Raw genomic sequence first — 10840 nt, forward strand, 5'->3', positions numbered from 1 at the left:
ACATAACTTTTTGATGAAAGAGGAAGAGAAGACGAAGCAAAAACGTTATTGCCCAAATGACTTTGCTGATTATGTTGATAAAAACAATGGAAATATTATAAAAGGAAAATGGCATGATAAATTGAGAAATGATCCTGCTAAAGGATTTGAAAAACTGAAACCTACATCGGCTAGAAATTATAGCAGAGAAGTGGCGATAATTAGGGATAACTATGCCAAATATTTCGTAAAAGAAGGCAATGTTGAATGGCAATGGGACTTGAAAGGTGTGAAGAGACCAGACAATTAATCGAACTGAGATCAAATTTATTTGTACAAGTTACATTTATTTTATGTTTATGCATATTCTAAATAAAAATTCATGGAACTCAATCACGGTCTTCAATAAATTTCAAAATGGTGTCAATGACTTCTCTTTCACAGCGACGCCGTTTTTTGGTATCAACATCTCTCAGAAGACTAGCAGCATAGTCTGCAAAAGCAGTGGCTGAATCATCAGGTTTAGAAATTTCTCTGCAAATATGTTATTAAATCAATAAATTTTTGGTTGAAATGGAGGATGAAATTATGCTTTAAATACTTGTTACAATGTGCCAGAGCTTCAAGCACAGAAGAGGGTGGAATAGAAGGGTTAGATTCCCTCTTGTTCTTCTTGTACATTTTTTCGTGGTTAATTTTCCTTTTGGCGATAGAAACTTTCTCCCTTGAGCTCTTCGAGTCTGACGATGTTATTTCTTCGCTTGTTTTTGATGGACCAGGGGATGGGTTATCAAAGTCAGTTACTAAATCATTTCGTTCCTCGCTTATTGCTTCTTCTTCATGGTCGGATATTTCCTCGTTAACGGTATACTCTTTCCCCATGAAATTGCAAGTAAAAGATCCATTTGTTTCAGGATCCGCTTCCGATTTGTCCTGGGAATCAGTTGTTGCCACATCTGAGAAATTTGATGTGGTTCTATTTCATAATATAGATAGATATTCTCAGATATTATGCCAAAAGTTTTATAATAAAGAATTCATTGAACTCTATCACTTAGTTCAATAAATACAAGTGAAATTTGCCATTAAGTTCTGATAAAGGCATTCCTATTTCGGAGACCCTTATTTAACTAACGTATGGCTATTGATAGGCTAGGGTCACTAGAAAATAGGAATGTGGCCCAGAAATTCAAACCACTTACTCTCTTCTTTTCAGTATGTCTTTCAAAAATAACAATGACTTAAAAAATGGCCAATTTACACTATCGAATACAGATTCGTCAGTTTCTTGGCCACTTTTGGAAACGGTGACTGTGTGGTAGTGTGTTCGAAACTGGTCAAATAAAGTTTTCCACCTTTTCTTGCACACATCCTCTAATATAAATGTTATAAATTATTATATGTAGAAACTTAAAATGACTGTATAGTGGATACTCACTTTTTAAATTCATTTCTTTGGCTATTTCTGTCCAAGATTTTTCATTCAGATCTCTATCTCTGTACGAAGCTAAGCCTCGGTTCCATAAATTTTCATGATTTCTGACTAATGAAATTATTTTATCCTTTTCATCCGCTGCTGCTTTTTTCGTTGCTTCCCTTTCAGACCTTAACATTTCCTGTAGTTCTTTTTTCGATGGCATTTTAATTAGTAAACTTTTGGTACTATCATAAAATAAAATACTTTCCGCCGTGATTCTGCGGAAATGTAAAATAACAATGGCCGGTCCTAGGAGCTAGGAGCAGAGAGAGAAACGCCACTAGTGGTCAATTTCTATTGGACGCCTTGAAATGACGTCAGACGGCATCATCGCTTCTAGCGCAAAGCTCACGCAAATATCTACCCGGGATAGATATCTGCTTGAACGAAGATTCAAGCAGAAGCGCGCGTATGCAAGCTTAAAGCTTGAGCTCAAGCGGGATTGAAAACGGCATAAGTTTTTGCTTTTGCGTTTTGCTTTGATTTTTCAAGCTCAAGCTCGCTTTTTTTGTTCAAAAAAGCTTGATTGAAAACGAGCCTTTAGGGAGGCTAGACGTTTCTCGTAACCCTAGCTGATCGCCGCGTATATCCTAAAACCAAACGATGATAATGGAGTAGAAGCCAATGATACAGATTGGTGTCTATGTGGAATAGACGGAAGACCAGTGGATGGTGGTGTTAGAAGCCAGTGTAAGTGCAGACTGGTGTCAATGTGGGATTGACAAAGAACAGAAAATGGTGGTGATTAGAAGCCAGTAAGAACAGACTGGTGTCCGTGTGGGATGGACAAAGATCAGAAGATGGTGGTGTGAGAACTCAAGTAGAGGAGCCATTTCCGTGACTGTGAAAGCAGTTCGGAAATGGCGAACACGTTTGCTCCGATACGCAAACTGCGAACGCGGTCACGTGGGTGTAACAACGGACAGACACACAGACAGACAGACAGACACACAGACAGACACACACACAGACACGGCCGTTACAGAACCTCTCCTGGACTACGTCACACGGAGAGGTAAAAATAGACAAGTTTTGAGTTTTTAATAGAAGAAAGTGTCATGATGGCAACTAGCTCAGCTAAAGATCGTAATTGTTTTATAGCTTCAGAGATTCCATTCTTTTTGAGCAAATTCTCTTTCAATTTGGCTAGAGATAAGTCAGCTTTGATATTGTCTAACATTAACAGTCATGCAGGCAAACTGAGAATCCAGGTGTGATTGTAGCTTTGAACATAGAGGGTATACAGTAGTGGAGTAGACTCTTGGGCTTTTACCAATACATAAAAAATGCAAAAATGTATACTTTTTATTTCCTGTATTTTCTATTTGGCTTATTGTCTTCTGTACGAGACATATCCTTATTGGTGGAAAAATTCCGCCTGCTTCGCTTTAATTTTAACTTCTGCAATTGCTTATCAATGAAGAGCAATAATTCCATAGGTAAATAAGTTTTTAGGTAGTCCTCTCGGCTCGGAGAGGTAAAATTTTGGTTTTCCCAACTTATAAGATTTCTCTCTCAAAACTTTGTATTGCACTAGACCAAATTGTTTTGAGAACTGAAGAATCATTTATTAAACGGCAAGTTTAAAAGTAAAGATCCCTAGTAATATGAAGTTATATTGTTTTTATTTATAAAACGCAAGCCCTATGGAAGGTAATATATTTTCTGCCAAATGTCTTTAATTGATAAATATTACTATAATATACTTTGGCGTTGCTAAATGTTCGGTCCCGTCTAGTACATAAGCTTTCTCTGGTTGTGAATTTTTATAGCCTTTTTAAAGACGGGAGTCACACGGTACTCACACCCACATGTACTTACGTTCGAAGAAGATGAGTGAAAACAGGTCAAACACATTCCACAAAAAAGATTTCACGAAAGTAACTGCGTTACTGACATGATTCGTTTTCCGAAAGTAATCCACGTAAGACATAAGTAGAGATATTGTGACAAGGCTTAACAGCAGGCAAATAATGGTCTGAAATGTTTGAAAGATTTAATGTGGAAACAATAAACTAGTGTTAAGGTTGTTTTCACTTGGATATCTGTATTCAAGAAGTCCATAGATGATGTTAATATCTTCTCCGGTGGTGAAGATGTAATATATATATTGGCAGAAGCGAAAAGGCCTTTGAACGTCCATCTACTACTGTTGTATAATATATTGAAGTTATACGGTATTCCAACGTACTGCATATTCTTTGAAAATAAATAGATGCTTATTTTTAACTGTGACGATACGATGTATGTCCAAACGAGGAACTCTGCTTTGTTCTTTTAATCACCTCTAGTAACTCAGGTTGGGATTCCAGATGGTTAAAGTCAAAATAGGTGAAGTTATTCCATACAAGCCTTTTAGTAGTAAAAAATTTGTTAGACGATACATCAGGATTAAAGGGGATTATAAATGGTTTAGATAATGGTAGACCTAAATAGCTTAGGTATATAATATTTCCCAAGCATGAAAGTACTTTAACTAGCTTTCCGACCGTATATAATTTCATTAACATTTTAATTTTTAAACCAACACGGTTTTGTTTAAACACTCCTTCGGTGTATAACATTAAATTCTTCATTTTATATTGGACTAGCTAAGCTAGCTGGAGTAGCCCGGGTGTTTCAAGGGTATTGAACCTGCTAACTGTCTTTGTAGACAGGAAGTAGTAGAATTTTGAATATAATAGAATGATTTAATTCCTAACGGTGTATATTGAAAATAATGTAAGAAAAAGGCAGCGGAACCTTTTTAACAACTTTCTTGTATTGCTGAAATCTGAACCGTGAACATTGGAAACAAAGCAGATGCCTGTACGTCTGACCGTTTTTGACTAGTTTACTCTGCTACTAAATATTATTTTTTTCGTACACGGTTCAGAATTCTATAATAGAGAAATATACTAGAAATGGCTCGGAAATTATTAGGGTGAAGTGGGAACTTATACTAGGAAATTTGCTATTTTCACCACGGACTCAAACGGTTCAGAGTGAGCCGAAAGTTAAGTATGGTCAGTAGCCCTATCTTGGAACATTTTCACAAGCTCTTTGGAAAGTCAGATTTTTCAGTACCAAATAAGTTACTGAAGTGAACAAGCAGACCTACACATTAAGTTTGAACTATTGCCGAACTTTTTCACCCATTTTCAGATTGCTAAGACGCATACTTTTCCAGCAAAATAGGTTTTAGAAAAGGTCGATTTCCGCCCTAACTTGGAACGGTCCGTCCTAAATTGGAACGCCCCCGTCCTAAATTGGAACGCCCCATCCTAATTTGGAACACCCTAATTTAAATACGAAAATATCTGAGTTTTTGTAACAAATATTAAGCAAATATAATTTGTTATCGATGCTACGAACATCTAGCGACGAACGCTTACCCTTTTATAACTGTACATATATTTTAAAGGGCACTGAGTGTCATCTGCTTAAAGCTCCAAGAATTGGCGCGCTGTCAGTTCATTACGGTTAAAGATTGTAAATTAAACGCGCTCTAACGCTTATGTACGGTATTTCAAACGAAATAATTACTAAGTTAAATCAAAGTAACCTACACTGCTATGTTTTTGTGGCGAAAAAGTTGTCGAATCTACATTTTACATCAAGTGAGTCATGATACGGTGTTTGAAACCCAATATCACTCAGCCAAACATGCTAAATCAGCTAAAATTGGCATCACGTTTATGACTACCCTTACAAAAATCTTCTTAAGAATTCTTAAGAAAATTCCTTGGGAAATTTCTTTGGAAATCCTTAAGGCGTTCTTTAGGAAATTGGGGAATATTGGCCTCTTTTTCTTTGGAAATTACTTTGGAAATATCTTTGGAATTTTATTGGGAAATATCTTTGGAATTTTCTTGGGAAATATCTTTGGAATTTTCTTGGGAAATATTTTTGGAATTTTCTTGGGAAATATTTTTGGAATTTTCTTGGGAAATATATTTGGAATTTTCTTAGGAAATATCTTTGGAATTTTCTTGGGAAATATCTTTGGAATTTTCTTGGGAAATATCTTTGGAATTTACTTGTGAAATATCTTTGGAATTTACTTGGGAAATGTCTATGGAATTTTCTTGAGAAATATATAGAGAACTGGGTTAATTAATTTACATGTTCTTACATGCAGATCCATATCTCAATACAGGAAGTGTAGTTCTTATATGCTGAACTTCACCCCTTATAGCGGGGGAAGTTCTCGCATGCAGTGTGAAATTGCTTATAAAGTCAGACATTTAATCGACTTAAAAACATCCGTAAACGGCAGAAAGTTTTAACCTTGTGCAATTGTATGGGGTACTAAGTGGATTTTGGAGGCTTTAACGGCCAAGCAGTAGATACAGACGTTGTTGTTAAATTTAATAATAATGTATATTCACTGAGAGTTTTTCGAGTATCAGAAACGCGTTTAAACTAAGTTTGTCTACAATGTTTTTTAAAAAATATTTATTTTGGACTCTAATTACGCTCGAAATAAAGATAAAACATGCCATAAGAGAATTAAAGGGATACTATTGGCAAAAATTAAGTAGTTTTATTCTGATTCCTTATGTTAAAATATGCCGCCTTGAATTTTTTCTGATTTTTTGAAGCGCTATTTATAGTATTAAACAGTAATTGAAGTTTTGTATCCAAAACATGCATTTGAATTTTGGTTAAGCGACCTACCGGCCAATGAGCGCCCGCGATTTATAAGAGGCAATCCCCAAAGGTTTTCTCGCGCGAGTCTCATTTGCGTCGTCTGCATTAGGTTCAGAAATATCTATTCTACTTTTTAGTACTCGAAAGAAAGACGCCGGTTCGATCGTCTAACGATAAGCGGTTTAGGAACTTTAGTAATTAGCAAGTTTATGCTATTACGTCTCACTTAAACTCAAATTACTCTCGTAATTTTATTATGTTAAAATGTGGCGGGTCGTATTTTTGTATATCTTGAGTGTCTAGTTATTAGCCTTTGGAATGGGAAGATCTGTGTTCTTAGATTATTGTTTCTATTATTTTTTGTGATTTTCGAGATAGAAAAAAATTAAAAACCCATCTTTTACACCTCAGCAGAGTCAAGTTGCAACACAATTACTATCCTCCTCAAACTTCAGCAGACGACGGGCCCCGCGGAGTCACTGGTAACGAGCCCTCTCTAAAAAATACTTATTTCCCGCCCTTGGGAACTCAGCTTTTACTGTTTGAAGTAGACAACATACGACTTAATATTCTCTAAACTTCACGGGATTGGCTGATTTGGCGCTACCCTTACAAAAATCTTCTTAAGAGTTCTAAAGGAATTTCTTTGGAACCCTACGGAGCCCTTGGGATCATTTTCTAAAGAAACTATTTCCAAAGACTTCCTTGGAATTTCCTCAAGAATTCTTGAGATAAATTTCCAAAGAATGTCTTGGGATTATTTTCTAAAGAAATTCTTTAGGTATTCTAGAGATAAATTTCCAAAGAATGTCTTGGGACTATTTTCTAAAGAAATTCTTTAGGAATTCTAAAGGTAAATTTCCTAAGAAGGTCTAGGGATTATTTTCTAAAGAAATTCTTTAGGAATTCTAGACATGAATTTCCAAAGAATGTCTTGGGACTATTTTCTAAAGAAATTCTTTAGGAATTCTAAGGATAAATTTCCTAAGAAGGTCTAGGGACTATTTTCTAAAGAAATTCTTTAGGAATTCTAGGGATAAATTTCCAAAGTAGGTCTAGGGGTTGTTTTCCAAAGAAGTTCTTTAGAAATTCTTGAGATAAATTTCCAAAGAATGTCTAGGGAATATTTTCCAACGAAATTCTTTAGAATTCTTGAGATCAATTTCCAAAGAAGGTTTAAGGTTTATTTTCCAAAGTAAGGAATTCTTGAGATAAATTTCCAAAGACAGTCCATGGTTTATTTCCAAAAGAAATTCGTTAGGAATTATTGAGATTAATGTCCAATGAAGCTCTAGGGTTGGTTTTCCAAAGAAGATCTAGGGTTTATCTTCCAACGAAATTCGATTGGAATTCAAGAGATTAATTTCCAAAGAAGGTTTATTTTCCAACGAAATTAGTTAAGAATTTTAGAGACGAATTTCGAAGGGCCAGATATATTGCAATTATGCTTTACATATAATTATCTCAAAATATTTTTACCCAAATTGTTTAGCTAAAGTTTTCCTAGATAGACATTAACTTGATGGTTAAAAAAATTTAAAACGTTTCACGAAGGCTTGTCCCGTAGCTAAGGCTCAGCAAGCGCTGAAATGGAATGTTATATTTACCTATTTTATTTCATTTTTTTTGCCTTCAATAATCCGTGAGCTGTTTATGTAAAGGATAAAATAGATTAAAAGTAAAATAAGAGTAATTAAAATCGTTATGTTTAGATTTACAGGGAATCTAAGCTGTCAGTCGGTGTTTTTGCTTAATTCTCTTATGGCATGTTTAATCTTTATTTCGAGCGTAATTAGAGTCCAAAATAAATATTTTTTAAAAAACATTGTAGAGGAAATTAGGTTAAACGCGTTTCTGATACTCGAAAAACTCTCAGTGAATATACATTATTAAATCTAACAACGACGTCTGTATCTACTGCTTGGCCGTTAAAGCCTCTAAAACCCACTTAGTACCCCATACAATTGCACATGGTATAAAACTTTCTGCCGTTTACGGATGTTTTTAAGTCGATTAAATGTCTGACTTTTGAAGCAATTTCACACTGCATGCGAGAACTTCCCTCTCTATAAGGGGTGTAGTTCAGCATAAAAGAACTACATTTCCTGTATTGGGATATGGTCCTGCATGTAAGAACTATCCTCGTTTCAAGTGGCTAAATTAATTTACCTACTTCTCTTTATATTTCCCACGAAAATTCCAAAGATATTTCCCACGAAAATTCCAAAGATATTTCCCAAGTAAATTCCAAAGATATTTCCCAAGAAAATTCCAAAGATATTTCCCAAGAAAATTCCAAAGATATTTCCCAAGAACATTCCAAAGATATTTCCCAAGAACATTCCAAAGATATTTTCTAAGAAAATTCCAAAGATATTTCCCAAGAAAATTCCGAACATATTTCCCAAGAACATTCCAAAGATATTTCCAAAGCAATTTCCAAAGAAAAAGAGGCCAATATTCCCCAATTTCCTAAAGAACGCCTTAAGGATTTCCAAAGAAATTTCCCAAGGAATTTTCTTAAGAGTTCTTAAGAAGATTTTTGTAAGGGTATCCCTAAATATGTTTTTATTGGCCGGTAGGTAAGTGCGCTAAAATCGAGACCCATTGCTAAGCCTAACAAATTTTAAAAAATTGAATTTTCATTGAAAAAATTGTTTGAAAAATCAGAAAAAATTTGAGAGTTCATATTTAATTGTAAAGAACCAGGAAAAAATAAAATACGGCACTAAGATTTTCAGCTGAGAGTCTCCCTTTAAGCAAAAATTCCGACTGACAGCTTAGATTCCCTGTAAATCTAAACATTACGATTTTAATTACTCTTATTTTACTTTTAATCTATTTTCTCCTTTACATAAACACCTCACGGATTATTAAAAGCAAAAAAAAAAAAAAAATAAAAAAAAAAATAAATAGGTAAATATAACATTCCATTTCAGCGCTTGCTGAGCCTTAATTTTTTTAACCATCAAGTTAATGTCTATCAAGGAAAACTTTAGCTAACAATTTGGGTAAAATATTTAGAGATAATTATATGTAAAGCATAATTGCAATATATCTGGCCCTTCATCTCTAAAATTCTTAACTAATTTAGTTGGAAAATAAACCTTCTTTGGAAATTTATCTCTTGAATTCCAAACGAATTTCGTTGGAAAATAAACCCTAGATCTTCTTTGGCAATTTATCTCGATAGAATTCGTATCGAATTTCTTTGGAAAATAAACCCTAGAGCTTCATTGGACATTTATCTCAATAATTCCTACGAATTTCTTTGGGAAATAAACCCTAGACTTTCTTTGGAAATTTATCTCAAGTATTCCTAAAGAATTTCGTTGGAAAATATTCCCTAGACGTTCTTTGGAAATTTATCTCAAGAATTTCTAAAGAATTTCTTTGGAAAACAACCCCTTGACCTACTTTGGAAATTTATCTCTAGAATTCCTGAATAATTTCTTTAGAAAATAATCCCAAGACATTCTTTGGAAATTTATGTCTAGAATTCCTAAAGAATTTCTTTAGAAAATAATCCCAAGACGTTCTTTGGAAATTTATCTCTAGAATTCCTAAAGAATTTCTTTAGAAAATAATCCCTAGACATTCTTAGGAAATGTTTCTCTAGAATTCCTAAATAATTTCTTTAGAAAATAATCCCAAGACGTTCTTTGGAAATTTATCTCTAGAATTCCTAAAGAATTTCTTTAGAAAATAATCCCTAGACATTCTTAGGAAATGTTTCTCTAGAATTCCTAAAGAATTTCTTTAGAAAATAATCCCAAGACATTCTTTGGAAATTTATCTCAAGAATTCTTTAGGAAATTCCAAAGAAGTCTTTGGAAATAGTTTCTTTAGAAAATGATCCCAAGGGCTCCGTAGGGTTCCAAAGAAATTCCTTTAGAACTCTTAAGAAGATTTTTGTAAGGGTAATTCTGGATACTGGGCTAATAATTCCCGTATCTTTTCCGCATTTTAATCTACGCTTACGGGACCAACATTATTGGACAGGCAATGAATCGACGCATCTTCTAAGGTCTTTTTGTTGTCCTTTAGTGAGTAAAACATTAGTTATAGATGTAAAAATATAGAGTAAATTTCCGTGTTTCGGGGTGTTCCATTTTAGGCAAATGAAGACCTATTTTCTATTCGAGTTTTCTCAATAATTTTTAGGCCTAACCTGGCGTTTAGAGTGTTTAATGTGAAGAGAAACGTCCGACGTTTTCAATGGAATTGTTTTCGTAAGCCTATGTTTTTCCCTTTGGCCGTGAAAGCTTATTTCCCGAGACCCATGGGAGAACTTTCCCTTCATTTTGGAAAAAAATAATTATGCAAAATATGAGGTTGTCAAATTATGCTTGTATTTTCTCTGGATTTTATGATAGAGTCTTAAAGCCGTGTTTTATGGATAGAGGGAATTTTAATCTTCAAAATGAGCCCTTAAAATATTCATTTGAAGCTCTCAAACTTAAGTTATGACGATTTTAAGAAAAGCGTTCCAAATTAGAACTGTTCCAAATTAGGGCAGCTGACCCTAGTAGCTATAGAGTTGTCATTCTTTTTATGATGCGCATTGACTATCAGTGCGTCTAAGCACAAATCAGCTTTGGTGTTATGTAACGTTAACACTAATGTTGGCAAACTAAGGATATCGTTGAGGTGAAACGAGACAATAGTGTTTATACTGCAAACCAGTTGTGAATGTAGTTACGAGAATATAGGGTTAACAGTTGAGGCGTAGACAATTGGGCCTTTTCAAAC

The 10840-nt window shown here is 34.3% G+C and overlaps 1 protein-coding gene across 1 annotated transcript; it reads right to left on the reverse strand.

Annotated features, from left to right (window-relative positions):
* Window positions 1–318: 318 nt before the first annotated feature.
* Window positions 319–1987, reverse strand: LOC149602785 (uncharacterized). The gene is made up of 4 exons (XM_089860302.1): window positions 1418–1987; window positions 1182–1353; window positions 581–955; window positions 319–513 (listed from the first exon to the last, which is right to left on the reverse strand). The coding sequence occupies exons 1-4, from the start codon at window positions 1617–1619 to the stop codon at window positions 369–371; spliced, it is 894 nt and encodes a 297-aa protein (XP_089716428.1). The 5' UTR covers window positions 1620–1987; the 3' UTR covers window positions 319–368.
* Window positions 1988–10840: the final 8853 nt, after the last annotated feature.

This window comes from Phalangium opilio, unplaced genomic scaffold (genome assembly GCF_054372755.1).
Source record: "Phalangium opilio isolate 3A_F unplaced genomic scaffold, DU_Popi_V2 ptg000352l_1, whole genome shotgun sequence".
Lineage (NCBI taxonomy): Eukaryota > Metazoa > Arthropoda > Arachnida > Opiliones > Phalangiidae > Phalangium > Phalangium opilio.